The 23,602-nt window shown below is 41.6% G+C and overlaps 1 protein-coding gene across 1 annotated transcript; it reads right to left on the bottom strand.

Moving 5' to 3' along the window:
- Window positions 1–385: 385 nt before the first annotated feature.
- Window positions 386–21,754, bottom strand: fyna (FYN proto-oncogene, Src family tyrosine kinase a). Its single transcript, XM_072689005.1, has 13 exons — window positions 21,566–21,754; window positions 17,452–17,548; window positions 14,315–14,571; window positions 12,883–12,979; window positions 11,349–11,447; window positions 11,014–11,117; window positions 9,827–9,976; window positions 9,495–9,659; window positions 8,188–8,367; window positions 7,659–7,735; window positions 7,401–7,554; window positions 4,850–4,981; window positions 386–2,183 (listed from the first exon to the last, which is right to left on the bottom strand). The coding sequence occupies exons 3-13, from the start codon at window positions 14,559–14,561 to the stop codon at window positions 1,975–1,977; spliced, it is 1,614 nt and encodes a 537-aa protein (XP_072545106.1). The 5' UTR covers window positions 14,562–14,571; window positions 17,452–17,548; window positions 21,566–21,754; the 3' UTR covers window positions 386–1,974.
- Window positions 21,755–23,602: the final 1,848 nt, after the last annotated feature.

Raw genomic sequence — 23,602 nt, forward strand, 5'->3', positions numbered from 1 at the left:
CAAAAGTACTGGATGGAGCTCCACGCACAGTTCTTCCACTGCTCCACAGCTCAATGCTGGGGGGCTTTATTTTACCCCTCTATAGCCCACGCCTGGCATTATTAGGCAGCATGGTGCCAATAGGGTCATAATGTTGATCTGCTCCAGAGAGTCCTATTCTATTGGCAGTACTTCTTCTCTACAGGGACTAGACAAGCTGCAGGTGTGCATTTGCACATCTGTGTCAGCAATGGGTGCGGTTTAAATGACCTGAATGCATTCATTAGAAGGGGTGTCCACAAACATTTGGACAAGATGGTTTAACTGGATGGTCTAAAACATGTAAAAATTGAAGAAATTCGGATTGTTCAGTTTTTTTTTTAGAAACATAAAATCGGAAAAGAAATGGGTTTGGGTATGAGTCTTTATTCTACAAATGTTTGTGCATAAATGAAACAAAACAATTAAATAAACACAATATCTATGAATTAATCCAAAAAGATGATACAAAAATAAAACGTGGAAATCATGAGGTTGGAGTTGGAGCATACAAACGCTGCACAGAGAGAAAGGGAGGGAGTTGGGGGCGGGGGCTGGGGCTGGGGTAGGGTGTTATTGGGGCGAGCTCACGGCCCGGACGCCAAACTGCCTACTACGGTGCACGCTATTCAGATCTAAGACCCCCACCAGAACGAGCGAGACTCAGAGAGAAGGTCTTCGAGAAAACAAGCTGAAAATGAGTCCGACCCTCGGCTCTGCTAATCGCGTCTGACGGAGAGGGCTGGCCGAGTCTCAGCTCTTCAGAGGAGTCTGGTCAGAGGAGATTAAACAAGGTCCGGAGAATGAGGATGGACCCAGAAACGAAGCAGACAAGCTCAGTGAAGGTGTTTCTGGCCCTTTTTTTTTTTTTTAACCCTTTCCCCATCTACGTAGCTCTGTTAATTCATTGCGCATGTTATTATAATGCATTTAATGGACTGGTTTTATACCTCTTACAACAGTAGTAATGATGTTAGCCGTTTATTTTATTCTTTGCTAGAGAGATGCAGGTATAGTCAAGCATAATGCCCACACAGCCTGATTACTATATTGATGCATAATTATTCTATCGTTAATCCAAAGTGATTAAATAGAAAATGCACTCATCATTTTATGTAGCAAGAAAACAAAAAAATGGAGACACTGAGCTTTTGCTAAAAGCAGGAGCAAATAATAATAATAATAATAATAATAATAAGGCCCAGCAGAGTCACCAAAGCCCATGGACACATCATACCCCTCACAATGTTTAGTGTCAGGAAAGCTCTACGTGATCTAGCTACGTGCTGCAGTAGTTCTTAACTTAAACAAAGAGGGAATGTCGATACTGGAATATTGTTCATTATTTAAACTGACAGTTCAGAGTCCCAGTAGTTTTTTTTGTTTTTTTTAAAAAGAGGCGGATCAATATTCGACTGGAATATTGGCGATAAATAGAAATGATTTCCAGAATCATTACAGTTGTTAAAATAGCTTTTGTTTTGGCCTCAATATTCATGCTTGGTTTTTTTTTTCTCTGAGCAATGAAACTCCTCCTGGATAAGAACTAAAAAAAAAACAAAAACAAAAACTAAATAATAAACAGCATTATAAAAAGTAATAAAGCCTAAAACAGGGGGTCAGTAAACACGATCATATTTACACTACATACAAACAGGCCATGTTCATCCTCATTCATGATTCTTCCCCCTCCCCCCCCCCCAAAAAAAAACGCTTACAAGAGCCCACTGAAGACCGCTGGGGTCCCCGAAACACTATATTTGGCTTTACTGATACATGTAAATGTGACGCGTCCTTTGGGTGGAAGATGTAATGTGTGGAATACTGGATCGAGACGGCGAGAAATCTGGAAGCTTGTCGTCGTACGTGCATCGTATCAGTGGCAACGTCCTTGTGTAGGGCAGTCTCGTTTGTTGTGGCGATCCGTTCTCCTGTCCTCCCCGGGGCTCTCGCCGCTTAGAGGTTGTCTCCTGGTTGGTACTGTGGCTCAGTGGCAGTGAAGTAGTCCTCCAGGAACGCCTGCAGGTACTCAAAGGTGGGCCTCTCCTCAGGGTCTCTCTTCCAGCACTGCAGCATGAGCTCATGGAGGGAGATGGGGCAGTCCTGGGGGCACGGCATCCTGTAGCCACGCTCCACCTGCTCGAGCACCTCCCTGTTGTTCATCCCTAAGAGAAACACAAGCCGAGCTGTCATTTGTATCCATACACACTGTATGTCCAAATATTTGTGGACGTCGCATCTAACGAATGCATTTAACTACTTTACGTTGACACACACAGCTTGTCTAGTCCCTGTAGAGAAGAAGTACAGCCAATAGAATAGGACTCTCTGGAGCAGATGAACATCATGACCCTATTGGCACCATGCTGCCTAATGCCAGGCGTGGGCTAGAGAGGGGGGTATAAAGCCCCCCAGCATTGAGGAGCTGTGGAGCAGTGGAAGAACTGTTCTCTGGAATGATGGTGGAGGAGCTCCATCCAGTACTTTTGGGATGAGTTGGGGATGATAAGGTGGGATGGTGCTCATCATCCGACATCCTGACCTAACTAATGCTTTTGTTGCTGAATGCAATCAAATCCTCACAGCAATGCTGCTCCAAAATCTAGTAGAAAGCCATCATCCCTGCACAGTAGAGACAGTCACTCCAAAAAAGGCAGGATCAGCTCTTTTTAACGCTCTTGATTTCAGAAGAAACTGAGTGAACAGGTGTCCCAATACTTTTGTCCATATGGTGTACGTCCCCTACCGATTTCTCCTCTATTATGACATTCATGCTTATGAGTAACACGCAAACTTCACCAAGTGGCAATTTACTGCTTAGTGTCGCGGTACAAGATGGTAACCAGCGTGGGGGTCTTATGATGGGTGGGGGGGCTCTAGATGATGGAAGGAACTGGCAGTTAGCGTTCATCAAGTGTGCTCAGCTGTCATGAAATACTTCTAGTAGCAGTAATTGGTGGAGCTTCATGGGACTGTGGAGGTTGTACATGCCAGCCTTCACTCTCCCAGCGCTCCCAGTCATAGGGAGAGTTCTAGCTACTGGTTGGGAATTGGAATTGAGTAAAATTGGGGTGAAAATAATGGGTTAAGGAATAAATGGGGGATTTTTATAGTGCGCAGGGTAACAGTTCAGAGGCGTTACCGAGGCTCCTGGTTGAGCGGGCAGCGGCCAAATAAATGAGGGCTGAAGTCAATGTGCCCAAAGAAAAGCCCCTGCCAACGTCCTGGAAGCAAGCAGCCCGACATGGGACGACATGGTGCCAAACACGGGTTTCTTCACACAGCGCCATTCATTTAAAAATCTGTCTCCACTCACACTTCTATTTTTCTATGCTGCATCAAATCCAGTAAAACGGGACCAGCTGTGCTCTCTCGCCATCGTTCTTTCAATACTGACGATACTCACAATACGCTCAGAAAAGCAGTAATTCATCACAATAACAATAAATAAATAAACAAATAAAGTCACACAGCCCATCTTTAATACTATTAGATTAGGCAGCTGAGTGTAAAGCACTGCTGTCCACAAAAGAAGTCACAAGGAAGCTCCTCCCGAAGAGTAAGAGTACAGCACTGCAACACCACTGGATCTTCAGGGACAAAGTTCCTTGGTTTAACTTGATATGATATGATGCCTCAGTGGCCAGGAAAGCACAGCAGAGGATGTTCTAGGGCCTGGAAACTCAACCTGCCACAGGCTCTGCTGGTCCTACCAGTTCTGCACAGCATTTATCGACTCCACCCTCACATCATCCATAACCTCCTGCTTTGGACCGCCCTACTCAAAGGAACGAGCCACGTAGTCATGGCAGAACAGAGGATCATCAGGTGCACCCTGCCAACACTATATGTCCAGTCCTATATGCTCAGTAAGCCTTTCCGTTCCACAGCTCGAGGCTGGGGGGTTTACACCCATTTACATTTACATTGAAGGCCTTTAGCAGAAGCTCTTCTCCAGAGCGACTTCCAGAAGAGCTTCACTGTTCCTCAGTAAAGACCCTTGTCTAGTTTATAAAGACTAGAATCCAGAAGATCCTCTAATCTTAGACTCTACTAAATACAGAAGTCAGTCTGGAGACCCAGTCCTCCACACACTCTACACTCTGCACACTCAGTCCTCTCAGAAGAGGAGGGTCTTCAGTCTGGGTTTGAGGACAGTGAGTGTTGGACTCTGCTGTTCGGACACCCAGGGGAAGTTCGTTCCACCACTTCGGTGCAGGACAGTAAAAAGTCTGGACGCTCGTCTTCCGTGGATCTTAAAGGATGGCGGGTCGAGCCGAGCCGTACTTGAAGCTGGAAGGGCTCTTGGTGCAGATCAGGCTTTTGACCATCGCCATCAAGTACGGAGGGGCTGGCTGGTCCAGTCTTGGCTTTGTAGACCAGAGTCAGGGGTTCGAACCTGATGAGGGCAGCAGCGACCCGTGTCGACCCGTGCATTCTGGATTAACTGCAGGGGTCTGATGGTGCACAGAGGGAGACCAGCCAATAGGAAGCTGCAGTGGTCAAGTCTTGAAGTGAGAAGACACTGAACGAGCACATGGGCGACTCCCTAGAGAGGAAGGGTGGAATTCTCCGGATGTTGAAAAGGAGAAATCTGCATGACCTGCATGACCTGCATGACCTGCATGACCTGCATGACCTGCATGACCTGCATACACCGCTCCAGCCTCAGCCTATACATGTGTGCTCCTGATGCGTCCCACACACCTGGCCAATAAGGTGATTCTGACTCTGAAGTGAGGATTGCTGAGAATTTACACATTTCTCTTATTGTTGTTAAATATTTCTAGCTCAATATTGCAGTATTTCCGGCCTATGCAGTACCACTCACCTGGATAGGGCACGCGTCCTTTGGTCACCAGCTCTGTGAGCAGTATTCCAAATGACCACACGTCTGACTTGATCGTAAACCGTCCGTAGAGAGCAGCTTCAGGCGCCGTCCACTTGATGGGGAACTTTGCACCTACAACAGAACAGAGGTTTAGGACTGGATGTGCAGAACCGTCTGAGCATTTACTGGAGGAAACACAGCGTTTAAACGACGGATAAATCTGAACACAGGGCAAGAGCAAATCTGTCTTTGGGGATTTGCTGGCCATAAAGGGAGGCAATAAACCACTCATGGCTGCGGAGACTGATTATACCGTTCCCTTCACGGCTCGGGATTCAGTGGGATGAACGTTAGCTGCTAAAACCAGTGTATGATGACAGGGTAAGGCAGAGGCAAACTGGGAATAAACCTCCACTCCCTTTTTTTTGAGTTTCATTCTTTCAGACTAAGGCTGCATGACAATGCTGGCTAATCAGTATTGTGATACTGGCTTTTGCAATACAGACCTATAAAAAAAAGGCCTGGAGTCTGTTAATGCTCTGTAAGGCAGTGATTCTCAGACTAGTCCTCAGAGATCCACACATGGTCCACATTTTCCCTCAATTACTGTGTGTTTAGGTTGGGCAACCACTGCTGTAACAAACTGCAGCTTTTTTATATATAAATGGTGTGCTCGGAGCATTCAGGCTAACTTCAGATGTTCCTCAAGAGTTTCTGTGATGTATTAAGAATCCATGTGATCCAATGTAAGCAATTTGTGTCAAAACAATGTTGATCAGACATTAATTATTACAATATCAATGTGTTTTAATACAGTATCAGGAAAAAAAAGTATTCGGACACTTGCTCATTCACTGTTTCTTCTGAAAGCAAGTGGATTAAAGAGAGCTGATCTGGCTTTTGCTGGAGTGACTGTCTCTACTGTCCAGGGAAGAAGACTTTCTACTAGATTTTGGAGAAGCATTTGATTGCATTCAGCCACAGGAGTGCTAGTGAGCGCAGCATGTTAAATGATCACAGTTCCACTGCTCCACAGCTCAATGCTGGAGGCTTTATACCCCTTTAGCCCACGTCTTTTTGGTGCCATTCAACATGCTGCACCACAGAGTGCTATTCTATTGGCAGTACTCATTTGTGGCTCATTTGCACATTTACTTCAGGTAGCTGAATGCATTCATTAGAAGAAGTGTCCACAAACATTTGGACATACAGTGCATCTACTATTTGCTCACAAAGCATGCTGGTTATCATGATAACCGGAAGCAGTGGTGGCTCTGTGGTTAGAGCATTAGAGTATTGATCACAGAAGGTTGTGAGTTCATCACCCACGTCCCTTAACAGCTGTCCCTGTAAGGTCCTTAACCAAGGCCTTTAACCCTGTCCGCTACAGGGACGCACAGCATGGAGGGGCTCAGGCACGTCCCGCCTGTATTCAATACTCAACACCCAGCTGCTCCCTGGACGCTGAGGTGGTTGCTCTGGGGGTGTGTCTGCTCTCACTGCCCTAATTCACTATTGTCTGAGTGTGTGTGGGGGTTTTCACTGCCATAGATGGGTAAAAATAGAGCTGGGTGATATAGGGGGGCTCAGCGGTTAGAGCTCCAGGCTGTTGATAACAGGGTTGTGGGTTCGATACCCGGGCTCGGCAAGCTGCCACAGTTGGGCCCTTGAGCAAGACCCTTCACCCTCTCTCTGCTCCCCGGACACTGGAGTTGGCTGCCCAGCGCTCTGGGTGTGTGTGTGCTCACTGCCCCTAGTTCACTAGTGTGTGTGTGTGTGTTCACTACCACAGATGGGGCAAATGCACATTTTGCTGTACATAGTACAGTGACAAATACCTGCACCTTTACCTTTATATGAAAAAAAAATAATATCACAATATTTAAAGACATTTTTTACAATATACAATATTTAGCATAATATTTCGTCACATAGACAAAACGCATCAACAGCGTAAAACTTCTAAAAACTGCTATCCAAATACTCTCCCATACTGAATACTGGGATTTTTCCTCAGAATATGCTTCACTCTATTAAATTAAATAAGACTGATTACACGATACACTCACGAAAGCATATTGTCACGATACGATAAAATATCGTCATATTGCCCAGCTCTAGGTAAAATGCTGCTGCGCAGTGGCTGTAAGTGTTTTTCTAAGTGGAACAATGATAAAGCATCACCTTACTGCCTACCTGTTTTAGGTCAAACTGACCTGGTGCAGAGTGAACCATCTGAAAGGAGGATATTTGAGTCCATATAGCTCAATTAATATTCATTTAATCAATATTTAGTGTAATCAAATTTTTTTTTCTTTCAGATCAGGGTATACCTATAATAATTAGTGACCTTTTTCTGAACAGTTGCAAAAAAAATAAAAAATTAAAAAAGTTTCAACCCTTTTAAAATAATTATTATTGGACTTTTTATTTCCGATTTGATCTGGTCTTGCAGACTTGGCACCCCCTGTATTTTTAAACTCTGCAATGGGTCAATTTGACCCGCAACAGAACAGAAAGGTTAAATCAGTCTGACAAAGTCAGCCCTCACCTTGTCGAGCTGTGTATTCGTTATCCTCTATCAGCCTGGCCAACCCGAAATCTGCAATCTTGCATACTAAGCTGTCGCCCACGAGGATGTTCGCCGATCTCAGATCTCTGTGAATGTAGTTCATCCTTTCGATGTAAGCCATTCCTGCGGCAACCTGGACAAGAGGGCATGTTTTTGTGAATGTTTTTGCTCAGTTCGCTGAAAAGCTGAAAGCATGGTTCAGCTTCTGCTCTGTGAACTTGAATTAGATGTTCTTACCTGAGCTGCCATGTCCACTAGGTTTGGCAATTTAAGGCCTCGTCCTTCACCATCCTTCAAGAAATCCAGCAAACTCCCTGAAAGGAGAGCACACAGAAGGCTGGTTACGAAAGCATGGATGAACAGTTTGAAAAGAAACCCATTTTAGCCAAAGTTCCTCTGGAGATGGCCAAAGACAGAATGTGAAGGTGCAGATTTCTTGTATATCTCTTATATAATAAGACTAAAAGTGCACAATTCAGTTCATTAAAGTCGATGGTTTACATTAAATGCACAAAATGATAAACAGCCTTTTCATCAACAGAGCAAATAAATGCTATTATGAAAGCACAGCAAACTGATTATATTATATATATATATAAATATATACTAACTTCTATAATTAATACTTTATTAATTAACCAAAAGGCTGGAAGATGACTATTCTAATCCAATTGGAAAAAAGAGCTGAACAGTAATAATTAATAAACCTTATTAACTTTAAAAGTAATCCGGGCATGGCTCACAAGTGAAGATTCGATGTGCTCACCTTTGCCCATGTATTCTGTGACAATGTAGATGGGCTCTTCGGAGACCACAGCGTAAAGCTGCACTAACTTGTCATGTCTCAGTTTCTTCATAATCTGGGCCTCCTCCAGGAACGACTCCGGGGACATCGTGCCTGGTTTCAAGGTCTTCACCGCTACTTTAGTAGTGCCATTCCAAGTACCTGAAATGTAATGGGAGAACTGCATCATTTTAGAGACTGAACCATTTAATACACAGAGATGAAAAACAATAGAAGTTAAAAGAAAAGAAGTTAAAGATATTAGGGATTTATCCAACACAATCTAATTATATATATATATATATATATATATATATATATATATATATATATATATATATATATATTATATTATTAATTAATACATTATTTAATTGACAGTTATGTATTTTACTGGTAGGGCAGACAGTTATACATAAAAATTTTTTTTTAATATAACATGAATATATATTAACATTAACATATATTTTAATATTTTTAATAGATATATTCTTTATATATAAATAATAATTATATATATTATATATATATACGCATACACACGTGTGTGTACATTATATTATGTGTATTAATTATTATTATTTTATTATAATTAGTTGTGTGTGTGCGCGTGTGTGTGTAATATATATGTGTAATATATAGAAATATAAAAACACAAATATAAATAATATACAGTCTTATGCAAAAGTTTAGGCAGCCGGTCAACAAACACTTTGTGTAAATATGATAAATAAGAACAAATCCTATTATTCACACATTTTAGGCAGAACTCCTATGAAAACATGAAAAAAAATACATAACATTATTAATTATTATTAGTTTTGCACTACATTTTAATTTAATTATTGTTTTTGCAATCTATTACATTCAATAAATGAGCTTTTTTTATTATTATGCTCAATAATTCAAAGTAGTGTGTCCCTGTAGAGAAAGAGAGGATTTGGCTCATTTACATTCACAAAAACACACAAAAAAAGTGTAATTTGACCTGGGATGCCCAACTTTTGCATTCGATTATAAAAGATAACAATATCCAAACCTAAAATAAGATAAATAACAAAGAAAATCTTATAAACTTAATTAATTATTTCATTTACACTCATCTTACTTTACACTTCTTTTACACTGACCTTTACAGTAATTTCACCAGTAGAACGACAGATTTCACTGCACGAACTTTACTGACGTGTTCAGCGTTTTGTGATTTAAGCCCAGGCTGGATTAAAGTCCTCGACTGTAAATCTCTCTCAGTCCAGCCTGAACCTGTTGACAGTTAAAGCAATACATACCCATCCAGACCTCTCCGAACTGTCCGTTCCCCAAGCGCTTGATAAGCTGAAGCGACTCCCGTGGGATTTCCCACACGTCTTTGGTTTTGACAGACAGGTCAGCTAGGCGAGGCATGCCTTTGTGGCAGGGGACTATTAAACGACAACACAGCCCTGCAGCCCTCGCTGTGGACAGACACAACAGGAAGACCTCTCATTAGACTGCGTCGCGCGGGTACCGGCAGAGACAATGGCCACTCTGTCAACAAAAACTCCCATGGTCATTTTACTTTCTCACACCTTACTTGTTAAGGCCAAGCGTTTTACTCTACGGTCAGTGGACTCGGATTTACCAGAGTAATGCTGCACAAGCTGCTGGAGCGTCTCGAACTGCGCTCTGGTGGTGATGTAGTATCCTCCGTTGTCAAGCTTACGGATCTTGTAGTGTTTCACATGATCTCCCTTAATGTCATCCCAATCCTGTATGGACAAGGAGTACGCTCCTGGAAGAGGGACAGAACAAGAACAAGGACAGCAGGTGAGCCGATCTCCATCCGGACAGATTAGTTTGCGGACACCCCTTTTAATGAATGCATTCAGCTACATTACCTTGCACCCATTGCTGACACGGAGTTGCAAATGCACACACACACACAGCTTATCTAGTCCCTGTAGAGAAGAAGTACTGCCAATAGAATAGGACTCTCTGGAGCAGATAAACATCATGACCCCTATGACCCCCCTGGCACCATGCTGCCTAATGCCAGGTGTGGGCTAGTAGAGGGGTGTATATAAAGCCCCCCCAGCATTGAGGAGCTGTGGAGCAGTGGAAGAACTGTGTTCTCTGGAATGATGGATGATGGTGGTGCTCCATCCAAAGAACCTTTACATCCACTATGCACTGTAAAAGGATCTTCACCTGCATACATCTCTATTACACATAAGGTTCTTTATGGCACTAAAAGTGGTTCTTCTGTGGTATCAAGAATATTAAGTATTCTGGTGCCACCACAACAGATCTGACCATTTGACGCATGAACTACACAAGACCTCTGAAGGTGTCCTGCTGTGGTATCCTGTGTCACCAAGACCAACGTTAGCAGCAGCAGGTCCTGTAAGTTGTGAGGTGGGCGGGACCTCCACGAGCATCAGTGAGAGCAGTGAGAGTGGCACCCAAGACCCTCTCGCCATTTCACCAATCGTCCGTCCTTGGAGCACTGTCGGTAGGTACTGACCACTGCACAGTGGGAGGAACACCCCACAAGACCTGATGCTGTCTAGAACCTCACAGTTTGGTTCTTGCCAACGTGTCTCAGATTCATCTTCACCGTCATCCCCTTCAAAAACGAACTGCTTCTTCACTCGCTGCCTAATATGTAGACGGCTGTAGCCACTGCAGATGAAGATAATCATCATGCGTTTTCCTCTTTACCCGGTACTAATGTTATGGCTGACTGGTGTATGTATTCTACCGGTAGCTCTGCCATTAATGGCCTCGGAGACGGTGATGGAAACATGGGTTTGTGCACATGCTGGTTACCTTTAGTGGTTTCACTCTCCCTGATGAGAAAAGTGCCCCTAGGGTTTCCATTAGACAGCAGCTGCCTCTCTGCATCCTTGCGGCCTAGTTTGCCAAAGTACCAACTGCAAAAAGCACAGGTATGATTCAAGTTACCAACACGGCCTCATGTCAAGGTTTGAATTCCTTGATTAAAAAAATAAATAAAATACTGGCTAAAAAGAAAAGAAAAAGGAAGCTGTGGTAGCGGTATAAACAGCATTTAATCTTAGAGTAGAAAATAGCGTGGAACACCCTGCCCGTCTATCCGGGGTTTGTTATTTATCTTGGTCTTTGGGCACACAAATTGAACTCACTCTTCCGCCTGAATGGAATCGACTGGAGCCACGTAATTACTGGGTATATATCCGGTTCCACCTGTAGTGAGAGAGCGCGCCTCCCACCAGTCTCCTTCCCTGTAAGACAGCAATAGGAGCAGACGTCACACGCGATAAATAGGCTGTATAGCGATAAAAGGAGAGACTATCTAATTGGTATATGCTCTCGAGACTTCATATGGCAGCCTAGTTTGCTGAGGAGAGGTACAGGCAAGTAGATGCAGCTGCCTCTGCCTCTCCCGCTACCTCTGTCGCTTTAGGGAGGAAGCTTGAGGCACATTTGCCAGCTAATCTATGTGCCTACAGTCCGTAAGGGTTTTTCACGAGGCAGTGAAATTTTTTCATGTGGTTTGATTACTTGAGCCAGACGTGAAGAGTGTCCAACAGCAGAAGAGGGAGTCTTAACTATGACTTGCTTTATAATAAATAAATAAATAAATACCTACACTATATTAACGACACATTCAGTTATTTTTAATATGACGTGATATTGTTTAGATCAATAAAAAGACCAATTTTCCACACTATAACCCTCAGTAATGTAAAACACTGTACGTCCAAATGTTTGTGGACACCCCTTTTAGTGAAAGCAATCCGCTACTTTAAGCTGCACACATTGCGGACACAGATGTGCAAAGCAGAGCAGATCAACATCATGAACCTACTGACACCATGCTGCCTAATGCCAGGTGTGGGCTAGTAGAGGGGTATGAAGCCCACCATTGAGTATTGAGCTGTGGAGAAGTGGAAGAAATGTGGTCTCTGGAATGATGGTGGTGGTGCTCCACCACTCCAGTACTTTTGGGATGAGTTAGGGATGATGAGGTGGGGTGGTGATCATCATCATCCAACATCCTGACCTCACTAACGCTCCTAATGCAGAAAGCAATCAAATCCTTCTCCAAAATCTAATAGAAAGTCGTCTTCTCTGGACAGTAGAGACAGTTACTCCAACAAAAGCAGGATAAACTCTTTTACTACTCTTGATTTTAGAAGGAACAATAAATGAGAAAGTGTCCCAAAACTTCTAGACAAGGACTCCTCATATTTTCCTCCATGAAGCTCATGTTGATGCTCAGTAGAGCACAGAGACGCTCCTTTAATAGAGCTGATATTACTGAAATGCTTCATTTTCAATGGGCAGATCTGCAGCTGAAACAGGAGCCTAGTGCAGCCCAACATTTTTAACATCAACATTTTAATAGATCATTCTCCTCATTATGGCTTTTAGAGAAATGGGGTTTTGGGGAGGGGGGGTGGTAGAGCACTATAGACCCCTGTGGCGCGGCCTAAGCTTTCAGTCTTTGTTTTCCTTCCATTACTTTTACTTTTCTACTTGAAGTCGTTCTGAAACCAGTACTTTTACACTTTTACTGGAGTAAAAAGCTTAAGCTGATACTTCAGCTTCTATAGAGGTCTTTTAAACCCTTGTATCTCCACTCCACCTTTGGTCTCCAGTGTAAACTCTAAACACTACAGGAACGTGGTGAAAATAGGAACTCCGTATACTCACGTGCTGTTGAGAATCTGGAATTTTTCTCCTTTCCTGAAACTGAGGTCATCCTCTGTCCTTGCCTCATAATCATAAAGTGCTACAAAGAGTGTAACCCCTGCAGAGGACAGAGTGAGCAGTCAAGAGGAGAGGGGGCGTGACCTCCACAGAAGCAGCTTACAGATACATTCATAAAGACACTATTACTGTTCTGAAATAATACAGCATTATCAGGGTTTCTGTTATGTCAGTCTGTCAATCAGAGCTCATCACATTCACATTCTAAAATTCAAAGATCACAGAAAAATTCATTTCTTCACTTTAATAAAAAAAAAAAAAAAAGCTTGATATTTTTGCTGTCAAGTCTGCTGTAAAATCTTGCAACTTCAGGCTGTTTCTGACTGTAAATCTGACAGTTGTTCTTTATAGTGTGTCAAAAAATTTCAGGATAATTCGACCAATAGAAATGCTCCAAAACTAAATTTCATGGAATTCAACTGAAACTGAAGGAGGTTTTTCGCTTCTCCTGTAAAGTTACTAGTTTGGAGATTTTAGGCTTTTCCTCACAACGAAAAAAAAAAATGGTTCTGTTAAGTCCTTATGTTTTTTATTGGATAGCGATAAATATATAAATTATAATATTATAAATTCATAAATATATAAATTCATATAAATAAAAATAATAATAATAATAAATAAATGTATATTTATCGCTATCCAATAAAAACATGTATCTCCAAAATGGGGACTTTATAGAATGCAAAAATGTTCTTAACTCTAAATGGAGTTTAATGGAGAATAAGAGCAGATTCCAAGTAATGTAGAGCATTTCTATTGGGCGACTAATCCAGAATTATTTACACAGTGTACAGAAGCAGCTCCAGGGTTCAAAGCAGAGCAGGGCAATTTGACGATATTTTATCGCATCGTGATAAATTCCATTATCGTGATAAACACTGATCAGCTGCAGGTTTCATTACTAACAGTGTAATTAGACTGAAGGGTTCATTAGATGAAGAGCAGCAGATGTAGAGTAGAAATCACTGTATTCAGTACAGAGAGGATCTGAACAGTAGATTATAAGAATCGGTCACTACTGATGATTTTATTGATTGCGTGTAACATGATGAATATCTGGAAAAAATGTTTTTAAATAGTGTAATATAGTATTTTTACCATATCGCCCAGTCCTAGTTTATATATATATATATATATATAGACAACTATGTTTAAAAAGGTTTAGCCCCACCCACTCATGTTAAAGTTATATAGACGGATTCAGCTCTGAGGGCTCTTTGAATCAGGGACTATGTTGTGTGTGTGTGTGTGTGTTGTGTGTGTGTGTATACACATCCACACAAATCATAAATGGACATCAGGGGAAATATTAAGGATAAGGGTCCTTTAACACCCCGTCTACAACCAGTTCCCAAAATCCACCCATTCACTTCACCTGTTCCACCCCGAGAGCGTAGCGTTCCAGAGTGTGAGGACGAGTTGACTCCGCCGAACACGGTCACCCCCTGACTGACAGGTGCATGGAAGTTGTTGTAGTTGGGGATGGCGGTGACTCCAAAGCTGGGGTAGTGCTGAGGTGTAGGATCGGCCCCATAGCGGTACCCAGTGTGCTGTGAGATACTGGTCTCTCTTTCGTCTGTGAGTTTGGTTGCCTCTTTGTCCTTACATTGTACACAGCCCATTATCTATATTCTGCGAGCAGAAGGGAGCAAAAACACACAACACATTAGCTACGCAAGTACCAACAGACTTCTGAGCGAGGCTGTAAAAATGCATGTATTTTCAGTTTGGAAACAATGGGCCTCATTCACCAACCGTTCTGGAGAAGAGATTTCTCCTTAAAGCCCACTCACGCAGTTTTTTACCATGACTCGGACTGTCATCAGGGTCTTCTAATATGGGATTTGTTGAGTTTAGGAGGACAGTGGGATCCATCATTAGAAGAGCAGAGCTGTGATCAATTATCTGACCTCAACTCTGTCCTCGGCTATAGTCTATATATACTGTGTGTACTATTGTTCTGTGTATTGTCTGTAAATTATATGTAGAGTAGCTGTATATTGTTAATACAAGAGAGACGCTTACAGCCAGAAACTCATTCTGTGTGTGTGAACATACTTGGCCAATAAATCTGATTCTGATTCTGTTTGGACTTTTTGGTTGGCATTTTAAGGAAGACATTGGTGAATAAGGCCTATTGTTCTATAAGGGCGCTCCAGAAATGGGCATCTGCTATTTTTAATGCACGTATTTTAGAACGGTGATCCATAAACATTCCTAAAATCTAAAATTCTGAACGAAACCCACCTGGATCAGCATTTCAGCGAAATACAACATTTGAATTTTCCAAATACAGACGTTTTAGTGCCGTAGTCCGCCACTAAAGACTCACCTAAAGACCTAAAAGCTCTTTTGGGGTTTAATAAATATATAAATATATTTCTGCAAGTGACTCAAGATCAAGGGCTTTCCAGGCATTCTTATGTATTAGCATGTAAGGTTCAGATCCACTTCCATTTGGAAAGACCTTGCCCGACTTTCCTCCTGAACTCTGCCTGATTAGACTCCAATCTATGGTGGAAAGGCTCTGTTCTACCAGCGGGAGAACCTCACTCTTTTCCTTGGTTCTAAACCAGCTCTGAACGGTGCATTCAGAACCGAGGAGGAGGCTAATGCTAATGCACACACACTAAGTGATCAGACTGCAGAGCTGTAAAGGAGCTGGGAGCTGAATGGTCAGGTAGGTCATCAGACTGGACTGTAGGATATTAAACACTATAGAGTTTAAAACAGTCGTTTAAAAAGTTGCTCCAATCAAAGTAGATCAGATTAGAATTTTAGTCTGATTTTAGAAACTGGTACTCAGTCTCCCACACGCCATATAATACATCACAAAAAAGCTTCATAGCATAATATTGTATTCCTAAACAATCATATCGACCTGAAATATCAGCTACTACTTTTGTTTTTAAGGAATTACCTGTCAACAATTTCAATATTTGATCTGTTAGAAACTAAAGATGATGAAATTGATACGGTTTTGGAAAAAAAATAATTACCACTCCACTTTATAAATCATTAATTTACTGATTTACTGTTTTCGATACTGTTAAAGTTCAACACAAATAACAATAAAAATAATAATAATAATTAAAAAGGTTAAGTCCTGGAAACTGACAATACAAAAAGTTTATTTACACTTCTTACAAAACAAATAATATTAGCCAATTATTATTATTATAATTACTGTGATAAATTCTGAGTAATAGTACTTTAAAAGATAAAAGATTTGCTAGATAATATAATAGATTACTATATTCATTATATTAAATTATTATTCAGGATTCAATAAATATATGTTTTCATGGCTTTTGTAAATTTACTCAGGACCTGAAGAAAACTCCAGTGTATGTAATGTACTGTGTTCTTCAGGTTGCCAGATTGAAAAAGTTTAAAACTACTAAAGTAGATATTTGAGTAAATGTACATTACGAGTCCAAATGTTTATGGACACCCCTTCTAATGACTGCATTCTCAGCTACTTTAAGCTGCACCCATTGCTGCTGACACAGATGCAGCTTGTCTAGTCCCTATAAAGAAGTACTGCCAATAGAATAGGACTCTCTGGAGCAGATCAACATTATGAACCTATTGGCTCCATGCTGCCTAATGCCAGGTGTGGGCTAGTAGAGGGGTGTAATAAAGCCCCCCAGCATTGAGCTGTGGAGCAGTGGAAGAACTGTGTTCTCTGGAATGATGGTGGTGGAGCTCCATCCAGTACTTTTGATTGGGATAAGGTGGGGAGTTGGAGATGAGGTAGATCATCATCCGACATCCTGACCTCACTAACGCTCTTGTTGCTGGATGCAATAGTACAGAGCTGCAGCACATTTAATAAGCACGGGCTCATGAACTTTACACATGTCAGACTTGGACATCATGTCATACTGTGACTTGCAGTAGTGTGCATATGTTTTAGCCCCCTAATCCCATTATTCCTCACCCTGTCTCTCAGCAGTGAGAGAGTTTTACAGTAGAAGCTCCAGATCTGATCAGAACAGATAAAGCAGGTGAACATAAATCCAGTAAAAAGGAGAAACAAGAGCTTCTCATTCTGAAGAAAGAAAGTAGTGAGATCTTGTCGGTGAGCTAGTCTGAAGAACAGAGCTCGGTTCCTCCAGGGTTCTCCTGGACGCCCCCCAGTCCAGGCAGCACAGCGTGGAGGATGTGTTCAACTCCATCAGCAGCAGCAGCAGCAGCAGCAGCTCACCTGATTTACCATCATTAAGCCCTGATTTACCACCAAACCAGGTGTTGATCTGAGGAGAACTCTAAATAATACTAGACTCCATGAGAAAGGAGAACTTTGGAGATGTTCTAATGATGAACACAGTGATGAGGAGAACCACCACCACCACGATCTTAGCAGAGAACGGATGATGGTTAACAAGCACTGTAACATTTCAACTGTGTGAAATGGAGCAGTCATTTCCCGGCGGTACGGCGGCGGCTGGAGGATGGAAATGTAACACATGCAGCAAGAAAATGCAAACAGATGTCCATTAAACATACCACAGAGAGCACTGGGGTACCACACTGGAGTATTTGCATTCCATTCAATTAAAGATGGAGTGAAAACATCTATGATTGGCTCCGTTCAACAGCAGGCCTGAATGGGGAGGGAAAAAAGGAGAGAGGTCAGCTTGAGTCTTGCAGCTAAACTTCAAGTTGCACATCATTCATTCACTGCTTTTCTCAACCCTTCCTGCCATGTAGCTTTAATCTTGGGATTTCTCGAGCTACGAAGCTTTTGCTTACTAATCTATGGTCAGTAAGAGCACCATATGTTCTCTGTTGGTACTTAAACGTACTCAATTACAGCGCATTTGGCAGATATTACATTTACACTGTGTCAGAGCAAACATCCCACTGTCGCACTTTATCAACCGTCACGGCTGAACCAGAAGTTCCCAATCGCTTCGAATATTAACTGATGTGCTAATGTGTACCTAACACAGTGTATATGTGAGGAGTACATGTATACATTTGCATTTTAGATGCTTTAGTTAGTATTTATGGAACTATAAGAAGTTACTACCAAAAAAACTTGGAAAAATATAACATTGGTGTCACGTACAGTTATCGTATCTCCATTTTTACCGTTTTTCACTGTTCAGAAATGCTCCAAATGTCTTGGAATACAACTTTTATAGTGATTCTTAACTGAAAGTGAAGAAGGTTTTTACCTCCTCCTGTAAAGCTGCCGTTTTAGCATGACAGCGACGATAAGCGATATGAGTGAGATTTTCTATCCAGAATTGTGATTTCCACTAGAGAACTGATCCAACTCTTGTGAAACGTGGATTTTTAATGTTCTTAGAGCTTCTTTCTGGATGTTCTCCAGCTTCTCCATCACTTTCGAGTCATCTACAACTCTGTTCATGGCTCTAGACTCATCAAATATTGATTTTTTCTTGTTTTGCTCTGATTATCAGTGACATCTCTAAATGTGCACAAAATTAGCTTGTTGTGGCCTTGCAAAAAAAATGTAAATAAAAAACCTTAACTTTCAATGGAAGTCAATGTAAAATATTTCATTCCAAGACATTTTGGAGCATTTCTATTGGTGCGTTTGTCACTAAATTCTGATACAATGTAAAGAACAACTGCCAGATTCACAACATGTCAAAAAAGTGAAACCAGAAAATGGAGATCCAAGGTTTTTACATTCTTCTATAAAGCTGCCGTTTCAGAAATGCAAAGTTTTAGCATGACCACGACGATAAGCGATAGTATTATATAACTATCTATTGAGATTTCCACTAGAGAACTGATCCAACACTTGTGAAATGTGGATTTTTAATGTTCTTAGAGCTTCTTTATGGATGTTCTCCAGCATCTCTTCACTTCACAGAACTCTGTTCATGGCTCTGGACTCGTACATTACATATTTCTTGTTTTTCTCTAATTATCAGAAACGCAAAACCTTAAAATGTGCAAAAAAATAGGCATTTCACAGCCTTAGAAAAAACCTGAATCTCCAAAATGTCACATTTAAAGGAGAAGAGGAAATAAACTTCTTAACTTTCAATGGAAGTCAACGTAAAAGATTTAATTCCAACACATTTTGAAGCATTTCTCTTGGTCGGTTTGTCACTAAATTCTGATACAATGTAAAGAACAACTGCCAGATTCACAACTTGCCAAAAAAGTGAAACCAGAAAATGGAGATCCAAGGTTTTTACCTCCTTATGTAAAGCTGCCGTTTTAGCATGACCACGATGATAAGTGATAGTATTATTTTACTATCTATTGAGATTTCCACCTTGAGAATGGATCCACCGTGGATTTCAATGTTCTTAGAACTTTGTTCTGGACGTTCTCCAGTTTCTCCATCACTTCACAGTTCATCGTTCTAGACTCTAATATTTCGAATATTTCTTATTTTTCTCTGATCATCAGTGCCATAAAACCTCTAAATGTCTTTACAAACAGGCTTGTATCTCCAAAAAAAGAGACGGGAACAAAAAAAACTTTCAACGAAAGTCAGAGTAAAGATTTTATTCCAGGTCGGTTTCAAGCATTTCTATTGGTCCGTTCATCATGAAATTTGGACACAAAGTAAAAAACAACTGCCAGATTCACAACATGCCAAAAAAGTGAAACCAGAAAATGGAGATCCGAGGTTTTAGCATGACAGCGACGATAAGCGATAGGAGTTAGTATCTATTGAGATTTCCACCTTGAGAATGGATCCACCGTGGATTTCAATGTTCTTAGAACTTTGTTCTGGACGTTCTCCAGTTTCTCCATCACTTCACAGTTTATTGTTCTAGACTCTAATATTTCTTGTTTTTCTCAAATTATCAGCAACACAAATCCTCTAAATGTGCACAAATATGCTTGTATCTCCAAAAAGGAGACGGGAACAAAACCTTCTTAACTTTCAACGAAAGTCAGAGTAAAGATTTTATTCCAGGTCGATTTCAAGCATTTCTGCTGGTCCGTTCATCATGAAATTTGAACACGTGTGAAATTTCTTATGTGAGTTAGTATTTATTGAGATTTCCACCTTGAGAATGGATCCACTGTGGATTTCAATGTTCTTAGAACTTTGTTCTGGACGTTCTCCAGTTTCTCCATCACTTTACAGTCATCTACAGCTCTGTTCATCGTTCTAGACTCTAGTTTTTCTCAGATTATCAGCAACACAAATCCTCTAAATGTGCACAAACCGGCTTGTATCTCCAAAAAAGAGACGGGAACAAAAAACCTTCTTAACTTTCAATGAAAGTCAGGTCGATTTGGAGCACTTCTATTGGTCCGTTCATCATGAAATTTGGACACGTGTGAAATTTCTTATGTGAGTTAGTATCTATTGAGATTTCCACCTTGAGAATTGATCCACTGCGGATTTCAATGTTCTTAGAACTTTGTTCTGGACGTTCTCCAGTTTCTCCATCACTTCACAGTTCATCGTTCTAGACTCTAATATTTCTAATATTTCTTATTTTCCTCTGGTCATCAGCAACACAAATCCTCCAAATGTTCACAAACCGGCTTGTATCTCCAAAAAAAGAGACGGGAACAAAAAACCTTCTTAACTTTCAACGAACGTCAGGTCGATTTGGAGCATTTCTACCGGTCCGTTCATCATGAAATTTGGACACGACGTAAAGAACAACTGCCAGATTCACACAACTTGTTTAGCACAACAGTGACAATACTGATCTGTACCAAACTGCCATTTATTCCATTATAAGAGCAGATATCACACAACATGCCGTTTATTCACCTTTAAACCAGGCGATACGGATCTGCCTGCAGCTTTTATAGCAAACCTAGGGAGCCGGGCACACCAGAGACAGGAAAAGAGATTGAGATATATACACACACATATATATATATATATATATATCTCCTCTCGGCTTGAAAACAACCCCCGATTCACTCCTATTAAGCTCCTCCGCTCTCCACACTTCAATAATGCACAGTGAAGCCTCGGCCTCCCAACACATATCCCTAAGCTATAGGCCCAGCAGCACATTACATCCATTTTTAACAATTAGTGACAGCTGCAGACATCCCCACAGTCTCTTATTCGTCCTTATGTGCTCCATCTCTCTCCACAGCCCCAGTCTGTCCACCAGGCAGTCTGCAGACACAGTACCTGTCAACACACACACAGCACTGCATGCAAACGCCAAACAATGCAGCACACATAAAGGCCCTCTGAGGGCAAAAGCCACTGAGGACACGTCCCTGAGTGTCTTAACGTCTGCCAGGGGTTGAGATCAGATGGCCAGAGCCATGCAATTCCTTCCCTTTTTCGCCACAGAGGCCTTATTCTGCTCAATTGTCTCTCCATGAGGCCATTTCTGCTGCGCATCAAGCCCTGCTGCAAGGGAGCTGCACCGAGCATCCCAGCGTCCTCTACGGACAACCAGCGTCCCCCTCCTTAACGGCGATTTTATTACACGGAGTATTTTTTTTTTAATTAAAGCCACTATTAAAGCTTTAATTAAGCCTTAAAATAAAAAATAAAAAATAAATAAACGTCCACATCCACTCACTGCATTTTAATCAGCTTGGATTCACAGCCATAGGTGGCGAATCGGCTGCGCCAAGTGCATTCACGCCGCCAGACCATCGGGGGGGGGAAATAATAAAATAATAAATCGCTTACCGAAAGCGAGAAGCCGTCTGAACCGTTTTCGGTCGGATTTCACACCTATGGAAGCATCGGCAGCGTTTCATGAGCGGCTTTATGTCTCTGGCTTTTATTTTGGAGCCTGTTTTCCTCGGTGATTTTTGACGAAAATACCAACATTCGGCTCCTGACGGTTCAGGCTGCTCCCGTCGCCCGACTGTAACGGACGATGGCGTTGCTGAGGCGGCTGCGAGGGGGGCGGGGCTGACGAGCCGGTGACTGACAGCCGGCTCGGCCAATGGACGTAGAAAACAGACGCACGCTCACTCACTCGCGCACGCACTCACGCATATGCACGTGCGCTCGGCCCTAAACCCCGCCCTCCAGCGAAATCGCTTCTCTCGCTGGCTGTTCTGCCCTGTTTTGTTTCCGCACCCGTATTCCGACAAAGCCCACCGGGATTGGCCGATAGTGGCCCGCGTCCTGCGCTCGGATTCGACCAGCCCGGTGTACGTCAAACGCGGCAGCCAATCCTGGCGAGGGAAGGAGGACGGCCTGTCGGAATACGGGCGGGAAGAGATAACGGACTGCCTCTTAAAGCCCCTGGGCTAGGGCAGCGGATAGGTGGCTAGCTAGCAGCGGCCGATCAATATAGAAATCCGCCGGTAATTGATTAGATGATTAGAAGCCTGGTTTGCTTCTAATACATCCCAAATCTGGCGTTACTGTGTGTGCAAAACTACACAACATTGAAGGGATGATGATGAGAATGGCTGCCTATTGATTGGCTAGATACAGGCAGTCAGAATTCATTATTATTATTATTATTATTACTATTATTATTATTACTATTATTATTACTATTATTATTATTATTATTACTATTATTATTATTATTATTACTATTACTATTATTATTATTATTATTATTACTATTATTATTATTATTATTATTATTACTATTATTATTATTATTATTACTATTATTATTATTACTATTATTATTACTATTATTATTATTATTATTATTATTACTATTATTATTATTATTATTATTACTATTATTATTATTATTATTATTATTATTATTTCCAAGCAAACATGAGCTTGATTTTACACCAGAACTCACTCTAGGTTAAGATCTTTAATAATTTCTAATATTTAAAAAAAAATCAGTCTATTGATGAGACATGACAATCATATCCATTGACATTTACAGCATTTAGCTGAAGCTCTTATCCAGAGCCATGTATAAGGTTACCCGTATTGCAGAGGTGGGTCAATGTAGTGTTAGGAGTCTTGCCCAAGGACTCCTACAGGTGTAGCATAGCATGGTCACCCAACCCTGGTCTCCTACATGGTGTGGTAGCTCCCTGGCAGGTAGCAGTGTTACCCATTGCACCACACCAACCGTATTGGACACTGGTGGAATTTGGCCTCCGCCTTTAACCCATCTGTGCACCTATATATGAACACACACACACACTAGTGATCTAACACACACTGTGACAGTGAGCACATGTCCCCATAGCGGTGGGCAGCCATTGCTGTGGCACCCAGGGAGCAAAGAGGGTGAAGGGCCTTGCTCAAGGGCCCAACAGTGGTCGCTTGCCAAGCCCGGGTATCGAACCCACAACCCTGTCATCAATGAAGGCCTGTATTCTACCATATAGACAATACTGTAACTAGGTGGTGTGAACTGAATTACAGAGAATAAAGGTGCAGTCTATTGTAATTCGTTTTTTTCTGCAATACTCCTGCGAGATTTCACCAGTGGTCAGAGATCCCAGAATTATACTATAGGCTTGAGTAAAAGTCCAGGTGCTGGATCAGAAAAGTGACCTGAGTAGAAGTAGAAGTGTCTTTAAGCTCCAGACTGAAGTACTCAACATTTCTCTACTTAAGTACTGCAAGTAGTTTAGTATTCTAAAAAGTTCTACTTAAGTACTGACAGTAAAAGTACAGTACTGGGTTCTGTAGTTCTTACAGAAAGCAGTCAAAAGTTTGGGTATCAGTGTTTCTATTAGTTGAGATGCTCAGACTGAAGGCCTGTCTCAGTTCCTCTGGCTGTAG

This window comes from Salminus brasiliensis, chromosome 10 (assembly GCF_030463535.1).
Source record: "Salminus brasiliensis chromosome 10, fSalBra1.hap2, whole genome shotgun sequence".
Lineage (NCBI taxonomy): Eukaryota > Metazoa > Chordata > Actinopteri > Characiformes > Bryconidae > Salminus > Salminus brasiliensis.